The 21,899-nt window shown below is 36.5% G+C and overlaps 1 protein-coding gene across 2 annotated transcripts in view; it reads right to left on the bottom strand.

Moving 5' to 3' along the window:
* NSRP1 (nuclear speckle splicing regulatory protein 1) overlaps nt 1-21,899 on the bottom strand; it is a 65,573-nt gene that overhangs the window by 6,221 nt on the left and 37,453 nt on the right. The window contains exons 1-4 of one of the 2 annotated variants that reach the window (XM_064367656.1): nt 16,888-16,975; nt 8,027-8,083; nt 2,904-3,032; nt 1,811-2,018 (exon numbers count right to left, since the gene is read on the bottom strand). In XM_064367656.1, coding sequence (XP_064223726.1) covers nt 1,811-2,018; nt 2,904-3,032; nt 8,027-8,035 — 346 coding nt within the window. In that variant the 5' untranslated portion in view covers nt 8,036-8,083; nt 16,888-16,975. Of the gene's footprint in view, nt 1-1,810; nt 2,019-2,903; nt 3,033-8,026; nt 8,084-16,887; nt 16,976-21,899 lie in introns of those variants that run through there. The other variant, XM_012449292.3, reaches the window with a different exon arrangement.

Here is a 21,899-nt window from a genome sequence, read left to right as displayed (position 1 = left end):
CTATTCTCTGGATCAGGAATTGCCAAACTATAGCCTGAAGGCCAAATTTGGCCTGTTGGCTGTTTTTATAAGTAAATTTTTATTGAAACAAAGCCCTGTTAATTTGTTTATGCATTGTCCAAAGCTGCTTTTGTACTACAAAGGCACAGCTGAGTAACTGTGACAGAGATCACATATACAAAAGTCCTGGCCAGGTGCCATGGCTCAAGCCTGTAATCCCAGCACTTTGGGAGGTCGAGGCAGGCGGATCACCTGAGGTCAGGAGTTCAAGACCAGCCTGGCCAGCATGGTAAAACCCTGTCTCTACTAAAAATACAAAAATTAGCCGGGCACAGTAGCAGGTGCCTGTAATCCCAGCTACTAGGGAGGCTGAGGCAGGAGAATGCTTGAACCAGGGAGGCGGAGGTTGCAGTGAACTGAGATGGCACCACTGCACTCTAGCCTGGGCAACAACAGCAAGACTCCCAAAAAGAGCCCTAAAGTATAAATAATATCTGGTATTTATAAATACGAATTTATAAAGTCTTAAAATATGAATACTAAAATACTATCTGGTCCTTTACAGAAAGTTTTCCGACTGGCACTCTAAACACATAGTATATGCTTAGACAGAATGTTAAAGACTTGGTTTTCTTCTGCTTAAAAACTGAAGAGACCAGGCACAGTGGCTCATGCCTATAATCCCAGAATTTTGGGAGGCTGAGGTGGGCAGATCACCTGAGGTCAGGAGTTGGAGACCAACCTGGCCAACAAGGTGAAACTCCAAATCTACTAAAAATATAAAAATTATCCAGTGGTGGTAGTACACACCTGTAATCCCACCTACTTGGGAGACTGAGGCATTAGACTCACTTGAACCTGGGAGGCAGAAGTGAGCCACGATCGCACAACTGCACTCCAGCCTAGGCGACAGAGTAAGACTCTGTCTCAAAAAAATCCTTAAAAAAAAAAAAAAAAAAGCTGAGGGTTTGTCAAAGTATTTGTAGAACATGGTGGCTCACACCTACAATGCTAGCACTTTGGGAGGCTGAGGCAGGAGGACTGCTTGAGCCCAGAGTTCAAGACCAGTCCTGACAACATAGTGAGACCCCATCTCTACAAAAAATACAAAAATTAACTGGGCATGGTGGTATGTTCCTGTAGTCCCAGCTACTCAAGAGGCTGAGGTGGGAGGATCATTGGAGCCTGGGAAGTCAAGGCCACAGTGAGCCATGGCTGAGCCACTGTACTCCAGCCTGGGTGACAAAGACCCAGTCTCAAAAAAAAAAAAAAAAAAAGTATTTTATAAATACATATTCTACTTAGATCTTGAGAAATAATCATGAGTAGAAAGCACTAACGCATTAAGATATTCTTAATTCATCCCATTTTTATTCTTTCTTCAATTAGTGTTATTTTTTCTAATTGTCCCATTGATGCTCCTTGAGTGGTGTTACTCTATTATTTTCTCATCCCAGAAAAATATAACTAGGGTTTAAAATTATATTTATACTGTTTCTGACAAATGTTATGGTGTTATACTTTGTAATAAGTGTTTTTACATTTCAAATTACGTTGTAAGGCAAAAGCCACAAAATGAGAACTAAGGGAAAAGTCTAGTAGAAATAATAGTTACTGAAGTGTTTTTAGTTAAACTTCCCTCTCTGTTTTATACTACTATATAATACCATATATTTTGAGTCTTGGATTCCTATATATAAATTATGATCACAAACTTATAACCCAAAAGTTCAGTGACCGAGTAAACAGCTAACCACAGGGTAGAGATTCCACAACTGTCTCTTGTGCTTTTCCCACTCTTTCATTTTACCTTCCAGTGCAGCAGCCCTCTTTTCTCTTTCTTCTTCTTCAGCTCTCTCTTGCAGTTTTTTCTTATATGCAGATGTCACAAATGCCTCTTTATCATCAAACTCTCCCTTTTCCATTTCTCGTTCTCTCTGTATTTTCTTCTCCATTCTTTTTTCCTGTTCCTTTTTTCTGATCTCAACTGCTTTTAGCAAGTTGTGAATATACTTGGGCTAAGGAAATAAAGATTTAGGAAAAGAGTAAAAAAAAATAGTAATTGTTATTACCGTTATAATTTTATAATGAATTCATTAAGATAGAGATGATCAGCCCAAATAACATTGTCTTCCCTACATTCAATATAAACCTACTAGCAAGATTAATATTGAAATTGTTTTCAATAAAAATTTAGGTGTAGCAGAGAAGAAATTATTTATAATGCAATTTAACTTTAAAAAAACATCAAACTAAATATAAATTTTTTCTCATTTTTCTGGTATCCTCTTAATTTAAAAAAATTAGAAAAGTTCCTATTAGTTTTTCACATTTAGTAGAAATATGATTTAAAATAGTAGTTTTAATATAATTTTGTATCATTATTCTGATAGATAACCGTCAGATGCAAATACCCTTAAAAATCAGCCTGTGCTTGTGAAAGAACAAGAGGTGATAGAAAGAAAATCTGAACTTACTTCAATTTTTCCCACTCCCCAATTTTTTTCTCACTGAAAATAAAATCATGATAGGTGTGGGCAGATGATTCAGTTACCAGTTAGGAAGAAATAAAAAATGAGAGGATAATAAAACACAAATAAACATACACAGGGCAGGAGCAGTACAAATTTGGTACATCAGAATTTCTAAGAAAAAATTTTCAAAAAACTATTTGCAAAGGTTTCAAAGCAAAAAACAAAACTGTTAGATAATTCACTTGGCCTACTAGGATAATATATGAGGTGTTTCTTGAGTACTAAGATCAAATCTATAATAACTGGAACTAGGGACTCTTCACACTTCACATACCTAAAAGCTTTTTCTCAGATCATTCTCATGTTAAAATAAGATTAAGACACAAAATGTAGATCAAGGTCAAAGAAAGTTTATTTCAGCTTACAAACCTTTCGGTCTTTCCCCAAAAGCAATTTGGGATTATTTTCCTCCTTTTTTTTCTGCATTTCATCATAAATACTGTCATATTCATATACAGTAGAATCTTCTGCAAGGGCCTTCTGGATTTCCAGTTTGGTCTTTAAAAAAAAAATTAAATATGTTTCAAAAATATGAGCCAGCCAATAGATACCACGAAGTCTATGTTTTTTGAGAATGGTTCATAAATTGAAAATATATCATAAAAATTACAATCATATTTTAGATAGGAAATATGAATGTAAATTATGGAGCCAAGCAGCTGGGTGTGAATCCTGGCTCTACACTTACTAATTACTCTGGGCAAGTTTGTTTATAATCTTTTTGTGCCTTAATTTTTCTCATCTAGAAGAGAAAGAATAATGATTATATTTATATTCTAAGTTGTTACAATTAAATGATTAAACTTACAATATGTAGAACAGACCCTGATAGAGAATAAGTATTCAATAAACATCAACTATTATTATCATCTATTCGTTTGTATATAAATATCAACATCAAAAGGTCAAAAGGTCCAAGGTACCACAGACACACCTAACCCTGGTTTTAAAAGGCCTGTATTATATACTAAACTTTCATTATCATTTTTAGAGTTGTCAGACATAAACTCTCTGCCTTTATCATGTATGTTCCTTCTATCTTAAATGATGTTTTTTCCTCCTCTTTCAAGCCATCAAAATCTTATTCAGGGTTTCAGGGCCAGCCCTACTTCTCATATGAAACCATTTCTGAGGCCTCTAACTCCAATGATCTTTCTTCTAAACTCTGAGGAACATTCTATTCTGCAATATTTAACTCTTAATTAATACACTAGACTTTAAAAAAAAAAAAAAACAAAACAGATGGAGTCTCGCTCTGTTGCCAGGCTTGGAGTGTGCGACATGATCTTGGCTCACTGCAACCTCTGCCTCCCAGGCTTCAAGCGATCCTCCCATTTCAGCTGCCCAAGTAGCCGGGACTACAGGCGTGTGCCACCATGCCTAGCTAATTTTTATATGTTTTGTAGAGACAGAGTTTCACCATGTTGCTCAGGCTGGTCTTGAACTCCTGGGCTCAAATGATCCTCCCAAAATGCTGGGATTACATGCCTGAGCCACCATGCCAAGCATGGATGTTTTTACTTTCTAATTGTTTCACAAATCTTAGTCTCTTGCCCCAGTTTATAAATTCCTGAGGTACAGAGACTACACACTTTAACTTCTTTCTGAATTGCTACATTGTCTAACATAGAACCCAAGAGGGATCCTTTTTAAGTGATCCAAAATTATTCAAAACAATCTATCTGACAGACTTGGGTTTTTACATACCAACATTTAAACTCTGAACAATGCACATGCTAACTGAAAAACTTTTTTCTAGAATATTGTTTAAAATATTAAGAAACTCTGGTCAGGCGCGGTGGCTCACGCCTATAATCCCAGCACTTTGGGAGGCCGAGGTGGGTGGATCATGAGGTCAAGAGATCGAGACTATTGTGGTCAACAATGTGAAACCCCGTCTCTACTAAAAATACAAAAATTAGCTGGGCATGGTGGCACGTGCCTGTAGTCCCAGTTACTCGGGAGGCTGAGGCAGGAGAATTGCTTGAACCCAGGAGGCGGAGGTTGTGGTGAGCCGAGATCGCACCATTGCACTCCAGCCTGGGTAACAAGAGCGAAACTCCGTCTCAAAAAAAAAATTAAGAAATTCATTATTTTCACTTCTCAACCTTTAGAAAAAGAAAGATTCTCCTGCCCAGATATTATGACTTGGCACTCCTGCTCCCTCCCCAAAACCAGCCTGGATAACACAAAGAGGGAAACATGGAATCTAAGAAATAATCACCACTACAATAACAAAAAGCAAGGGAAAAGGGAGACTGAGGGCTGTTTTAAACTGTTCAAGCTGTGACTACAGGTGCACACCACCATGCCGGGCTAATTTTTGTATCAATACAGAACATTTTCAAACACAGAGGAAATATTTATAAAAACTGACTGTAAACTGGACCATAAAGTAAACTTCTACATCTTTTAAAGGCATGAAACAATACAACACAATGTTTTGGTATCCAAAGTAACCATGTTAGGGGCCAAGTGTGGTGGCTCACATCTGTAATTCCAGCACTTTGGGAGGCTAAGGCAGGCGGATCACCTGAGGTCAGAAGTTTGAGACCAGCCTGGCCAACACAGTGAAACCGTGTCTCAATTAAAAATATTAAAATTAGCTGGGCATGGTGGCGTACTCATGTAAACACAGCTATCAGGAGGCTGAGGCAGAAGAATCGCTTGAACTCAGGAGACAGAGGTCACAGTGAGCCGAGATCGTGCTATATTCCAGCCTAGGTGACAGAGTGAGACTCCATCTCAAAAACAAAACAAAACACCCACCAAAAATCAAAGTAATCATGTTAGGAATGAGTAACAAAAAGGTAATCAAAAACCTCCATATGCTCAGAAATTAATAATACATGGGTCAAGCAAGTAATCATAATGCAAATCAGAAAATATTTTGCATGAAACAATGAAAATACTGCCTATCAAAATCTGTAAGATCCAGCTACAGAAGTACTTAGAGGGAAACATACAGCCTTAAATGCATATATTAGAAAAGAAAAAGAATAAAAAACAGAGAGCTGTGCACCCATCTCAAAAAGTTAGAAAAATAACAAAATAAACCCAAAGAAAATAGAATGAAGAAAACACGAATCTGTCAGGACAGAAAATGAACTAGAAAAAAGCAACATGTATATAGTATTATATTAGCTCATTGTATAAGGCTAGCCAAACCTTGGTATTATCAGACTTTTTCAATGTGGATAATTACAGTGAAAGAAAAGGAAAACTACCCTATTCTGTCGAATCTCACTTATGATGTAAAAATCCTCAATACTTAAAAACTCCGAATAAAACTTTAGTAAGCCATATGCAACAATATATAAGAAGGATAACATTTTATGCTTACTTAGGTTTATACCACTTCTGTGAAGTTACAATTATTGATTTTCTAAAGTTAAGCTGACCTTACCTTACTAGTATAAAACCAACATGGTCATGAAGTAATATCCTTTTTGCATATAGCTCACCATTGAAACAAACAAAACCCTCAAACTAAGAAAATAATTTCCTTAGATAAGCAACAAGAGACCTATAGCAAATGTTATATTTACTGATGACATGCTAAAAATTTTCCCAATGAAACACGGAATATGACAATAATGTTGCTATCATCACTTCTGTACACTTGAGGTCCAGATAAAGGAAAAAAATAGTAGTTTAAAGTACCCCATTTCAAAGAGCACTTTCTCTAAGATTTAGTAAATGCAATCAAGCTAGTATTCTTCATAGTAAAATGAATAGTTTCAATTAGTATGGATGAAGGTATTTGACGAGCTGAATCAACCAAGTGGGTAACAAAGGGAAGAGTATGAAATATAGGTGCAAGAAAAAAGCAGCAGAAGGCAGGCGAAAGGTATAAGTTGTAGCAGCATTTCCAATTTCCAAGCAAACTATGAAAAAGTCTTACTAAACCGATAAAGTGGCTTTGAAGAAGACAGAGTTAAGAATAAAAGTAGATTTGGGATTCACGCGTTAAATGAAGAAGAAAAGGCAGCACAAAAATGTTAAAATAACCCTGGAAAACAAGATACCTGTATTACCTTGGAAAAGTCGCCTAACGCTCCAGAACTAAGTCTCCCATTTATACAGTGAGGAAGCTGAACTTGATGGTCTTTCCAAAATTCTGATTCAAAGCACTCCAGTATTTAACATTAAATAATCACTGTTTTTTCATGTTCTGTGTGTATATTAAATCATTCTGAGGCTGCTGAGTTACACACTGTATTTCACGGTGAAACTATGACATTATCTTAAAATGACTATATACTTCTGTGACAATTCCTCAGGGAAGGAGTAAAACACAGTGGTTAAAAGCTTAGACTCTGAGATTTCACTGTCTAGTTTTGAACACAACCCTATCATTTATTAACTATGTGATCTCATGAAAGTCACATAAATTCTTGTCTTCATTTCCTTAACTATAAAATAAGGATTATAAAAGCATATATCTCATAGAATTATTGTAAGAATTAAAAATCATTCTTAAAACATAATTGTCATAATGCCTGGCACACAGAAAGTGCTTAATAAACTTATCTTTATGCAGGTTTCCAGTTAGACAAAAAGGAAATAGGACCAAAAATGGTAAAGCTAACGTGAAGGATAAAGAATTTAAAATGAAAAAGAAAAGCACCTTGTTATTGTTTAATTTCATTACATTTTACAGCAGAAAATCTAAGATACACTAGTGGAAAAGCAGAAAAATGAGTAAATCTTCAGGCCTACTTCTATAATTAGTAGTATTATCATAAGGAGCACTTAAGCCTTTCTGAGTTTCAGATTTCTTAATTAGGACTATGGGCAAATTTATGAGAATTGTAAAAGATAAATGTATATAAAAAGTACTTGGAAACACTAAGATACCAGCATGTCTATTAAAATTATCAGGCCAGGTGCAGGGGCTCATGCCTGTAATCCCAGCACTTTGGGAGGCCTAGGTGGGCAGATCACCCAAAGTCAGGAGTTCGAGACCAGCCTGGCTAATATGGAGAAAACCCATCTCTACTAAAAATGCAAAAATTAGTGGGGTATGGTGGTGTGTGCCTGTAGTCCCAGCTTCTAGGCAGGCTGAGACAGGAGAATTGTTTGAACCAAGGAGATGGAGATTGTAGTGAGCCAAGAGTGTGCCACCGCACTCCAGTCTGGGCAACAGAGCCAGTCTCTGTCTCAAAAAAAAAATTATCTGATATTCCTCTTTCTTGGTAGATGAATTTCAAATAATTATAAGTTTGTGAAATCATTTTGGTTGTGAAAAGGTTTTTTTTTTCCAAGTAAGCTCACTAGCAACAATTTAATAACAAGTCAAACAATCCATTATTAGACTAATCTATAAGTAGAACTAGTTTACTCTATAACACAGCAATGAGAAGCTAATTCTTCATTGTGTTTTTCCTTAAACCTATTGTTTTAGTGTCAGCACTTAGATACCAAAACTGATACTTAAAAATGAGTCAAAATGCTTCACTCAGTACACTTATTCCAGTCTTCTATCTTACCTGTTTCATGGCCTGCTTCTTAGCTGCTTCCCTCTGAAGGCTTTCACTCACAGAGGTCTATAAAACAGAAATATATTGTCACTTTTTAAACATTAAATTTAAAATTTATTTTCCAGTACAAGTTGTGTCCCTTATCTAAAACATGTGGGACCAGAAGTGTTTTGGATTTCAGATTTTTAAAATACTTACTAGTTCAGCATCCAAAATGTGAAAATCTGGTACCTGAAATGTTCCAGTGAGCATTCCCTTTGAGCTTCACATTAATGCTCAAAAAGTTTTATATTTAGAGCATTTAGGATTTTAGATTTTCAGATTCGGATACTTAACCTGTATTCTGGTTGGCAATGGTGCCTTACTTATAGTTAAAAGGATAACAATACAAATTAAACTAACATTTTCAGAGTTTTTTTTCCCCCCTAAACTTTAGGAAATAAATGAATTTACACTGTAAATCCTCAGAATAGATTATAAGATGTCAGAGAAAACAGAATGGCACAGGAAAAAAATGAGGAAACCTGAATTTTTAGTCCTAACTTCACTACTGTCACCCAACCTTTATGGATTTCAATTTGCTTCATGTGAACATGTGAGAGTATATATAAATGTGTGTGTGTTAAATGGGGAAAGACTAGACTAGATAATACTTCAGGTACCTTCTAACACTAAAATGGTATGATTCCCAGCTTACAAAAAGCAAATTATTTTAATATTCACCACTCAATATAGTATACCAAGCTCTCGGTTTATGCTTAAGGCTTAAGGACAGCAAATAACTATCTGTGGCTATAATCATTCAAAAACTATGTACCGAAAAGCCTTCCATATCAGGCATGTTCTAGGTCCTGAGGATAGTGAAAAACAAGAACAGTCATAAGACAGAGACTGAAACAAGATCTTGTTTCAGATAAATGGTCTGAAAGGGAAGATAAAGAGATACATGGCTGGGCTTGGTGGCTCATGCCTGTTAATACCAGCACTTTGGGAGGCTGAGGCAGGAGGATCACTTGAGGCCAGGAGTTTGAGATCAGCTTGGCCAACAAGGTGAAGCTCAGTCTCTACTAAAAATACAAAAGTGAGCTGGGAGTGTTGGCGCACACTTGTAATCCCAGCTACTTGGGAGGCTGAGACACAAGAATCACTTGAACCTGGGAGGCAGACATTGGAGTAAGCCCAGACTGTGCCACTGCACTCCAGCCTGGGCAACAGAATCACACTCTGTCTCCAACAACAACAAAAAAAGAGACAATTACAATATAAATGTGATAAGCAACATAATAATGGAATAAACAAAGGACTGTGGGAGCCCAGAGCAGAGAAGGCAACTAATGTATGAGGAATCAGGAATGCCTTCCCAAAAGAGATATGACATTAGACCAGAATCAAAGAGAATGAAAATTTTAAAGAATGCAAGAGGGCCAGGCGTGGTGGTTCATGCCTGTAATTCCAGCACTTTGGGAGGCCAAGGCGGGTGGATCATGAGGTCAGGAGATGGAGACCATCCTGGCCAACATGGTGAAACCCTGTCTCTACTAAATACAAAAAACTAGCTGGGTGTGGTGGCCTGCGCTTGTAGTCCCAGCTACTCAGGAGGCTGAGGCAGGGGAATTGCTTGAACCCAGGAGCGGGCCTGCACCACTGCACTCCATCCTGGTGACAGAACAAGATGCCATCTCAAAAATAAATAAGTAAATAAATAAATAAATAAAAGAATGCAAGAGGAAGATAGAAAGTAGTCATCACATGGACAAAAGTAAAGACTACACAGCTAAGAAAAAAATACTTAAGAAAAAATGTTTCCTTAAAAGTGTATTAGGTGTTAATCATCAGAGAAATGCAAATCAGAACCACTATGAGCTACCAACTCATGCCTGTTACAATGGCTATTATAAAAAAGTAAAAAAAATAGCAAAGGTTAACAAGGGTGTTAGAAAATGGAATTCTTGTATACTGCTGGTGCAGATGTAGACTAGTACAGTCACTGTGGAAAACAGTATGGAGGTTTATAAACAAATTAAAAATAGAACTACCATATGGGCTAGCAATCCCTCTTGGCATATAGTCAAAGGAAATGAAGTCACCACCTGGTAAAGGTATCTACTCCCATGTTCACTGCAGCATTATTCGCAATAGTCAGATAGGGAAACAACCTAAGTATTCAATGACGAATGGATAAAGGAATTGTGGTACATATCTATGATGGAGTATTATTCAGTCTTTAAAAAGGAGATCTGCCATTTGCCACAACATGAATGAGACTGGAGGACACTGTGCTATGTGATAAGCCAGACACAGAAAGAAAAATAGTTTATGACATCCCTTATAAGTGTAATCTCTTACAGAGATAAAAAAAACTTAAAAACAGTGGTTAACAGGGGTTGGGTGGAAGGAAATGGAGAGAGATGGGTCAGAGGATACAAAGTAGCAGATATGTAAGATGAACAAGTCTAGAGATCTAAGGTACCACGTGAGGACAATAGGCAATAAAACTGTACTGTATATGGTATTCATGCTAAATGAGTAAATTGTAGCTGCTCTTGTCACAGAAACAAAAGAAAGTATGTAAGATAATGGATATGTTAATTTGTAGTAACCTTTTAACCATCTATAGGTATCCCATAACATCATATTATATGCCTTAAATATGCACAATAACATTTTTTTTAAAAAAGTATCAGGATTTGCAAATATACTGACACTAAACTTTATAAAAGGGTGAATTTTATGCTATGCAAATCACATGTTTTTAAAAAGCCAAAATAAAGCTACTGATGCATTTTTAAAAATTTTTCTTGCATTTGTGGGGGCAAGGGCTACATGAGCTATTTCTGTTCCTTCCTCTCAATTTTGCTGTCAGTCTAAAACTGCTGTTAAAAAAAAATGAAGTCTTAAATATAAAAACATATGTGTCAATTTTAAATACATATACGTACATAAAATCGTCAGCCCTAGAATTAAGGTAGTCTAGCCTATTGACACTTGCTATCTTCAGCTGTACAGTATCAGCAATTGGTGCTTTTTTTTTCCATGGTAACCACCAGAACAAAATAGTTTTCTACGATGAGACAAATTTAATACACAAAGCTGATACAATATTAGACATATATCAAAACTCAAAGTAAATATTTCCAATGTATTTTCATGTCTGTACTTTTTTTTTTTTCAAACAGGGTCTTACTCTGTCACCCAGGCTGCAGTGCAGTGGGGCAATCTCAGCTCACTGCAACCCCCGCCTCCTGGGTTCAAGCGATTCTACTGCCTCAGCCTCCCCAGTAACTGGGACTACAGGCGCCCACCACCACACCCGGCTAATTTTTGTATTTTTAGTAGAGGCGCGGTTTCACCATATTGGCCAGGCTGATCTCGAACTCCTGACCTTGTGACCCACCCATCTTGGCCTCCCAAGGTGCTGGAATTACAGGTGTGAGTCACCGTGCCCAGTCTCATGTCTGTATTTCTAATTAGTATGACTGAAAAGTATTTTTCTTGATCACTGAGTTAATGTCTTCAGGATTGACTGAAAAGGATATATCTCCAAATGCTGGATGTTTTCCTTTTTTATTCACTTTTATTATTTTTTCCTATCTCCTCCTTCAGTCTGTCACCTTCAGGCTGTCAGTTTACCCGCTGCCTTTCAAACTGGATGCTTCAATCTAAACAATTTAACTTGATTGTTATGGAGGATACTCAGAGAAATAAAATAACTTTTAAAAAGAAAACTTCGGGAAAAAAAACACAAGGCTAAAACTTTTAAGACTTTGATAAAGTATAGAATAAGTAGACTGGGAAAGGCCTTTCCAATGTAAACTATATCTATTTTGAGATACCTCAAAAGATTTTGTTTCTATGTTTATAGCTGTTTAGAAGAATGAAGTATGACCATTGAAAACACAAGATATTACTATTTACACAGAAAGGTAACATAATAGAAGGAGTGTAGTAGTTTTACATATTTTGTTCACAAACTTATATCCCTAGAATTCAATATTAGTGGATAACTAATGAACCTAAGCTGAAAAAGTCAGGAAGGATTGATGATCTCCTTTTGAAGCTCATTGATTCTGAATTTTCTAAATAAAGGTACTTTAACAATGACTACTAAGGACGGTGATCAAAATGGCAACAACCTGATTAACAAATTCAAAAAGTTAAAAAGAGTAGCAGTAAAACTTTTATTTTTTTCTATAATAGTAACCCTATATAAAAATAAATACATGACTTTTACCTTCTATATAACAAAAAACTCACCTAGATTCAGATTAGACAGAAAAATAACTAGTACAATTAAAAGCAGAAACAGTAAGATCTCTTATTTTTTTTTTTTTGAGCCAGAGTTTTGATCTGTCGCCTAGAATGGAGTGCAGTGGTGTGATCTCGGCTCACTGCAACCTCTGCCTCAATCAATTAATTGATTTTTTTTGTAGAGACAGGGTCTTACTTTCTTGCCCAGGCTGGTCTCAAACCCCTGGGCTCAAGCAGTCTTCCCTCTTTTGCCTCATAAAATGCTGAGGTTATAGGCATAAGCCACCATGCTCAGCCAATGGTATCTTCTACTAAAATCATTAGTTTTAAATTTAGGGAGACAAAATTTACTCCCTATAAGGGCCTTTATCTCAAAGGAAAAAAAAATCAACCTATAAACAAACAGGTTCAAATGCAGACAGAACTGTTCTAAAAGTACAAAAAACACACTAATATTTCAAGATAGGTTCTCTATCAAAATCTCAGGAAAATACCTTTTGAAAAACCTGACGTAGTAGCTCCTTGCAAATGTTTTAACTTAATTCAGTAAACACGCTGAGAGTCTAATATGCCTACAGCACTTAGACTAGGTGCTACAAAAAGTTTATAATCTAGTGGGAAAGAAGCCATATTTGGCCAACATTTAAATTTATGTCTAAGAGTTAGTAGGTTCCAGTTAGCTTTCATTAGAAATAAGAAAGGAACTCACAAAAAAAGGAAAGAAAGTGGCTGGTCTATTTTACATACATAAATAACATATAACAATACTATACATACACGTGCATGCACGCACACACACATACAGATTATAAGGGTTAAAGATGTGGTCATCAAGTATAGGCACGAACTGCAGAATTACGAAAAACATTGCAAATGGGTTTTCTTAGTTTTTCTCCCTCCATTGTTCTGTGTAGAGAATAAAAATTATTTAATCAATCTAACATTTGCTTCATTTTGAATTGCAGTCAGATATGACCTAAAAGGGAGACTTACAAAAGAATCAAAAAACTTTTACAGTTGTTGGCTCACGCCTGTAATCCCAGCACTTTGGGAGGCCGAGGCGGGTGGATCACGAGGTCAAGAGATCGAGACCATCCTGGTCAACACGGTGAAACCCCGTCTCTACTAAAAATACAAAAAATTAGCTGGGCATGGTGGTGCATGCCTGTAATCCCAGCTACTCAGGAGGCTGAGGCAGGAGAATTGCCTGAACCCAGGAGGCGGAGGTTGTGGTGAGCCGAGATCGCGCCATTGCACTCTAGCCTGGGTAACAAGTGCGAAACTCTGTCTCAAAAAAAAAAAAAAAAAAAAAACTTTTACAGTTGTTCAGATAAATCAAAGAGAAAATACATGACTGTGTACCTTTGTTGCATCACTATACAAGTTTATTCTCCTGGGTGGTCATAACTACCAGAAAAGAATTAGGGCTGGGCATGGTGGCTCACGCCTGTGATTCCAGCACTTTGGGAGGCCGAGGCAGGCAGATCACTTGAGGTCAGGAGTTCGAGACCAGCCTGGCCAACATGGTGAAGCTCTGTCTCTACTAAAAATACACACACACACACACACACACACACACACACACAAAGCCAGGTGTGGTGGCATGTGCCTGTAATCCCAGTAATCCCAGAACTTTGGGAGGCTGAGGCAGGTGGATCACTTGAGCTCAGGAGTTTGAGATCAGCCTAGCCAACATGGTGAAATCCCATCTTTACTAAAAATACCAAAAAAATTAGCTGGGTATGGTGGCACATGCCTGTAATCCCTGCTACTCAAGAGGTTGAGGCAGGAGAATCACTTGAACCTGGGAGATGGGGGTTGCAGTGAGGTGAGATTGTGCCACTGCACTCCAGTCTGGGTGACAGAGTGAGAGAGACTCTGTTTGAAAAAAAAAATTAGATCTGTATTACTGGAACTCCTTTACCAGGAAACAGAATATAGTCTAATGACACTGAAAAAATTGTAGATCCTAGGCAACACAAAAATGTAAAGGGTTCTGAATTTTTTCTTTTTGCAAAAATAATCTATTATTCTATAACTAATAAAGCACAATGGGACATATGACCTTCTTTCTTTTTGGACAGAGTCTTGCTCTGCCACCCAGGCTGGAGTGCAGTGGTGTGATCTGGACTCACTGCAACCTCCGTCTCCCAAACTCAAGCAATTCTCCTGTCTCAACCTCCCAAATAGCTGGGATTACAGGGGTGCACCACCATGCCTGGGTTATTTTTGTATTTTTAGTAGAGATGGGGTTTCACCATGTTGGCCAGGCCGGTCTCTAACTCCTGACCTCGTGATCCACCCATCTTGGCCTCCCAAAGTTCTGGGATTACAGGTGAGAGCCACCACACTCAGCAAGCCTCTTTCTTAAATTTTCTGTTGTGCTCTGAGAACTTCCTATTCTTTTTTTTTCTTTTTTAAACTTAGCAACAGATAATTTATTAAAGGTCTTACAACTCAGCAATCTCTATTAGAGGCCTTATTTGTCTACATTTACACAACTCTTGTAAGTACAAAGCTTAAGAGCTGTGATGAGTATCTAACATTTTCATTATATAAGCATAGACCTAAGACAAACACTACAACAGAAAAAAATAGACATGGCTATGAAGAGAAAATTTAGAAAAGAGAAAATATACATGACTCTTAACTATATTAAAAATGTTGTCTTGGCAACAACTAAAGAGATGAATATAAAAATATTAACTTTTATCACCCATCATGTTAGTAAAGATTTTTAAAATGATATAGTAATACCATTTTACTGGCAAGATACTGGCAAGCAAAGATATACTCTTACAACATAAAAATGTGACAGAGAAAATGTTACAGAGAGATCATTTCATCCATAGCAGTGACTTTAGATTGGTTCTAAATATGAAAAGAAAAATTAAGACTTCCTATCCACAAAGATCTGAACATACCATTTTTGACAAGTCTTATTTCAACAGTTCACCACTGATGACTCAAATCCCATACACAGGACAAGATCTTCATAATCTAACCATCTTACAATATTGTATCTCATTATAAAATGAAAATTTTGTTTTCCACATTTTTCTTTAATATTCAAACACTTAGGTTTTGAAGAATATGCAAATAAACTAACAATGTGTTATCTGAAACAATTCCATAGGAAAGCAACAGGGTAACGATTTTCCCCCAAATATGCAATAGAATATATTATAAAGCCACAGAAATTAAAACAGTATATATAATAGTAGTGCTAATACAGTACAAAGCGGATCCATAGACAAGAGACAAAAATGGACACAAGCATATACAGAAAACTAGTATAAGAAAGAAGTGACATTTCTAATAATTAGAAAAATGACTATTTAAACAGACACCTTATGTGACCCAGCCATTCCATGCATTGGTATTTACCTAAGAGAAATGAAAGCATATGCCCACATAAAGAATTGTATACAAATGTTAAACCAGTTCACTTGTAATAGGTAAAACCCAGAAACATATATACTTTGTATGAGGGGCTACTTCTTTCAGCATATTTTGAGATTAATTCACATTGTGTATCAAGTCTGTTCTTTCCTGCCAAGTAGTGTTTCCACTGTATAAATGTGGCACAATTTGTTTATCCATTCACCTGTTCACGGTCTTCTCAAAGTAAGGCTGTCTTTTATTCCTGGTTATGCAATGAGAGAAAGCCCTAATCCTAACAAAGCCCCTTAGTAGCTTCTGAAATTTTAGCTTCTCTCAGAACTGAAAATATTTTAGTTTTAGCTTGAATTATCTATAAATTCACTTTCATAACATATAATAAATCTCCTTGAGAGCAGAGATCTGTCTTATTCAGCCTTCTACTTACTACCAGTAGTATCCAGTACAGTGTCTTGTACACATCAGTTGCTCAATAATGATGGTTAAAGTGTTTAACAAGAAAACCATTAAAAAAATTATGTTTCTAGACCAACCAAAAACTCAAACACAGTAAGAAATGAAAAAGGAGACATTACAACTGATACTACAGAAATATAAAAATCAGAGACTACTATGAACAACTGTACACCGACAAACTGGAAAACCTAAAGAAAATGAACAAATTCTTGGACACATATAACCTACCAAGATTAAAACATGAAGAAACAGAAAACCTGAACAAATAATGAGTAATGAGATTGAATCAGTAATAAAGTCTCCTAAAATAAAAAAGCCCAGGATCTGATGGCTTCACTGCCAAAGTCTACTAAACTTAGAAAGAATACCAATTCTCTCAAACTATTCTAAAAAATAAAAGAGGAGGGAATTCTTCCTAACTCATTCTATGAAGCCCTGAAACCAAAACCAGACAAGGACACATATTAAAAAACAAAACAAACTACAGGTCATAGGTGAATACAGATGCAAAAGTCTTCAACAAAATACTATCAAACCAAATCCAACAGTACATCAAAAAGACATTATATCACAATTGAGTAGGATTTATCCCAGAGTTGTAAAGATAATTTACCATATGCAAATCAATAAACATGATAATCACATCAACATAATGAAAGACAAAAACCATATGATCATCTCAATATGGGGAGAAAAAGCATTTGATAAAACTCAACATCCCCTCATGATAAAAATGCTCAACAAACTAGGCAGAGAGAACTTACCTCGCCAGGTGCGATGGCTCACACATATAATCCCAGCACTTTGGGACGCCAAGGCAGGCAGATCACTTGAGGTCAGGCGTCTGAGACCAGCCTGGCCAACATGGTGAAACCCCGTTTCTACTAAAAATATTAAAAAAATATTAACTGGACATGGTGGTACGTGCCCGTAGTCCCAGCTACTCAGGAGGCTGAGGCAGGGGATTCACTTGAACCCCAGAGGGGGATGCTGCAGTGAGCTGAGGTCCCACCACTGCACTCCAGCCTGGGCAACATGTCATTCATAAATAAATAAATAAATAGAACATACTTCAACATAACAAAGGCCATATATGACAAACTCATAGCTAACATTATACTGAATGGCGAAAAGCTGAAAGCCTTTCCTCTAAGAACTGGAACTAGACAAGGATGCCCACTTTCACCACTCTTACTCAATATAATACTGGAATAGCCAGAGCAATCAAGTAAGAGGAGGAAATTAAAGGCATTATAATTAAAAGTATTATAATCAATATAATACCAGATAGCCAGAGCAATCAAGTTAAGAGGAGGAAATTAAAGGCATCCAAACTGGAATAGAGCAAGTCAAACTGTCCCTCTCTGCAGATGACATGATATTATACCTTTTAAAACTAATAAACAAATTCAGTAAAGTTGCAGGACACGAAATCAACACAAAAAATCAGGACAGCATTTCAATATTCCAGCAACAAACTAGATGAAAAAGAAATAAAGAAAGTAACCGTATTTCCAAAAACTAAAAACAAAAACCCTAGGAATAAATTTTACCAAGAAGGTGAAAGACTTCTACAAGGAAAACTATAGAACATTGATGAAAGAAATTAAAGAGGATGACCAAAAAAAAAAAAAAAGACATGCCAAAAAAAAAAAGACATCAAGACATCCCATGTTCATGGATTGGAAGAATTAATATGGTGAAAATGACCATACTACCAAAAGCAATCTACAGATTCAATGCAATCTCTACCAAAATACCAATAATATTTTCACAGAAATAGAATAAACAATTCTAAAAACTGCATGAAACCACAAAGAGCTTGAATAACCAAAGCAATCCCGAGCAAAAAGAACAGCTGGAGACATCATAATACCTGACTTCAAAATATACCACAAGGTTATGATAACCAAAATAGCATAGTATTAGTATAAAAACATACACATAGACCAAAATAGAACAGAATAGAGAACCCACAAATAAATGCACATATTTATATCCAACTGATTTTCAACAAAGGTGCTAAGAACACACACTGGGGAAAGGACACCCTCTTCCATAAATGGTGCTGGGAGAACTAAATATCCACATGGAGAAGAATAAAAGTAGACCCCCTCACCATATACAAAAATCAAAACAAAATGGATTACAGACTTAACATTAAGGTCCCAAACTATAAAACTACTAGAAGAAAACATGGAAGAAATGCTCCAGGGACACTGGTTGAGGCAAAGATTTTACGGCCAAGATCCCAAAAGCACAGGAAACAAAAACATAGATAGATAAATCGGACTATATTAAACTAAAACACTGTACAGCAAAGAAAATACTCAGCAGAGAGGACAACCTGATGAATGGGAGAAAATGTTTTCAAAATATTCATCTGATGAGTGACTAACATCCAGAATATAGAAGGAATTCAAACAACTCAATAGCAAAAAAACAATGCCAGTAAAAACTGGGTAAAGGATATGAACAGACATTTCTCAAAAGACATACAAATGGCCAACAGAGATATGAAAAAATGCTCATCACTAATCATCAGTGAAATGCAAATCCAAACCATAATGAGATATCTTACCCCAGCTAGAAACTCTATTATTAAAAAGACAGAAAATAACAGATGCTGGCAAGAAAAGGAAACTTACACACTGCTGGTGGGAATGTAAATTAGTACGACAACCCTAAAGAAACCAGCATGGAGATTTCTCAAAAAGTAAAACTAGAACTACCATTAAGACCCAGCAATCTCACTGTTGGGTATCTATCCAAAGAAGAATACAGTATATCAAAAGGATACCCTCACTCATATAGATAAAGTGTATTATTCATAAACAATAGAATACTAACTGGTCGTAAAAAGAATGAAATAATGTCATGTGCAGCAACACGGATAGAAATGGAGATCATTATTTTAAGTGAAATAGGCCAGGCAAAGAAAGACATAGTGCATGTCCTCACTACTATGTGGGAGCTAAATAGCCTGATCTCATGGACATAGAGCACAGAATAATAGATAACAGAGACTGGCAAGTGGGGGAGGGTAAACAGGAGAGAGGGATCTGCTATCAAACACTGGAACTTATTTCTTATGGACCCAAACATAGTTAGATAGAAGAAATAAATTCCAGTGTTTGATAGCAGACTAAGGTGACTATACTTAGCAACGATATTTTGTACATTTCAAAGTAATTAGAAGAGAGGAATTGAAATGATATCTACATATAAAAATGATAAACATTCTAGATGACGGATACCCCAATTACCCTGACTTGATCATTACATTTTCTTTGCATGTAACACTCACATGTACACTGTAAATATGTAAATTATTATCTATCAGTAAAAGAGGGAAAAAGTGGACAACAGCGATTTCTCAAAATACATATGAGTAGCCAATAGGTATATAAAAATATGCCCAACACCACTCATTATCAGGGAAATGCAAATTAAAACCACAATAATGTCATCTTATCCAGTTAGAATAGCTATTATCAAAAAGACAAAAACTAACAGATCCTGGCAAGGATGCAGAGTAAAAGGAACTCTCATAAACTGTTGGTGGGAACGTAACTTAGTAGAGCCATTATGGAAAATTTTTCAAAAAACTAAACACAGAACTACCATAAAATCCAGCAATATCACTATTGTGTATTTATTCAAAAGATAGAAAATCAGTATCAAAGGGATACACACACCTTCATGTTTACTGCAGCACTATTCACAGCCAAACTATGGAATCAACCTAAGTCCCTATCACATATGAACTGCCAAAGAAAATGTGGTATATTTACACAGTGGAGTACTATTTGCCCATAAAAAAGAATGAAATCCTATCACTTACAGCAACATGGATGAAACTGAAGGTCATTATTTTAAGTAACATAAGCTAGACACAAAAGAAAAATATCTCATGTACTCACCCATATGGATAAACTAAAAAAATTTATTTCATAGAGGTGGAGAGTAGAATGATAGCTAACAGGCTGGGAAGGACTTAGGGGAGTGGAGAGATGAAGAGAGGTTGGTTAATGCATACTAATGGGTACGAACATACAGTCAGAGGAATAAATTCTAAAGTCTGATAGTAGAGTGACTGTAGCTAACAACAATGTACTGTATACTTCAAAACAGCTACAAGTGAGGAACTGAAATGTTCTCAACACATAGAAATGATAAATGCTAGTGATGACAGCCTAAATACCTTGACTTGATCATTACATATTCTATGCATGTAACAAAACATCATCTGTATCCCATAAATATGCACAAATAGTATGTATCAATAAGAAAATTTAATTGGTTACTGAAACCCAAATTCTCCACTTTTTGAATTATCACAATACTTCTAGACCAGTTTACTTCCATTGCCCAGGGTCTCTCTTGTGTTCCTTTCTCACTAATGAGAGAACATGTGATGATAAAATACAAAACAACTAGTACAAGATTAAATATAATTAGTAAATTTGTGGAAAGAAATCTTATGTACTCAAAGGCCAAATAAATATAATTGTAAAAATTAGTTATATTCAGCTTCCAATTCCTCTTAAGTCAGGCTCCCTCCCTCTGAAGAGGTTCTACAAGTCAGGGAGGTTGGATCTGAGAAGTAAACATAAAACTGTAAAAACCCCTGGGGAGGCAGAAGTTTACTGTTGTAAATGGAAGGAGGGCAGTGTAGCAACCCAGGGTGGAAAAGGATAGGGCACACCACTTGAGGTGGGGGTGGGGTGGGTAGGATGAAAGAGAGCTTTTCAGAAATGTTCTTGTCTCTCTCCTCAGTCTCCTCCGAGGCAAAGAAGCAACACCAACCTAGTGCTGAATGTAATGTCAAAGAAGCAGTCTGGCCAGGTTGAGGTGGCAGCCCTCATCTGTTTGCTCAATGAACTTCCATGAGAGTCTGTGCTTGATAAACAGCAACTTTCTGATGGATTTCCTACACGATGTCCTGAGAGACAATGTAAATAGAAACTATTTGAAATAATGTACATGGAAAATATAGTCAAAATAAAAATATTAAGAGATGGGCCGGGCATGGTGGCTCACACCTGTAATCCCAGCACTTTGGGAGGGTGAGCAGGCGGATCACTTAAGGTCAGGAGTTCGAGACCAGCCTGGTCAACATGGTGAAACCCCGTCTCTACTAAAAATATAAAAATTAGCCGGGCGTGGGGGTGGGCTCCTGTAATCCCAGCTACTTGGGAGGCTGAGGCATAAAAATCACTTGAACCTGGGAGGCAGAGGTTGCCGTGAGCCGAGACAGTGCCACTACACTCCAGCCTGGGTGACAGACTGAGACTGTCTCAGAAAAAAAGAAAAAAAATTAAGAGATGGGTAAATGAATGAATGGATATAGCTGAAAAATGTTTTAGTAAGTTAGAATATTAGGTTAAGAAACTCCTAAAACACACAAGGAAAGGGTAAAAAACTTAAAAAAAAAGAAAAAAGAGCCAGCACAGTGGTGTAGGTCTATAGTCCTAGCTACAGCCAGGAGGCTGAGGCAAGAGGATCACTTGGGCCCAGCAGTTTGAGGCAAAGTGCACTATGATCATGCCTGTGAACAGCCACTGTATTTCAGCCTGGGCAATATAGTGAGACCCTGTCTCTTAAAAAAAAAAAAGTATAGTGATATTTATAACTATATAATATATATATAACTATATATATGTAACTATTTATGTAACAGAAGACCGAAAGAAAGACATATAAACTAACCAGATTCAAAGAAATATTTGAATGACTGGTAATTTTCCAAAATTAGAGAAAAATATCATATTGA

Source organism: Aotus nancymaae, unplaced genomic scaffold, assembly GCF_030222135.1.
Source record: "Aotus nancymaae isolate 86718 unplaced genomic scaffold, 86718_ANA_hifiasm-v0.15.2.pri h1tg000072l, whole genome shotgun sequence".
Lineage (NCBI taxonomy): Eukaryota > Metazoa > Chordata > Mammalia > Primates > Aotidae > Aotus > Aotus nancymaae.
Note: the sequence above shows the minus strand (reverse complement) of the source record. Positions and strands in the feature narration are given on the sequence as shown.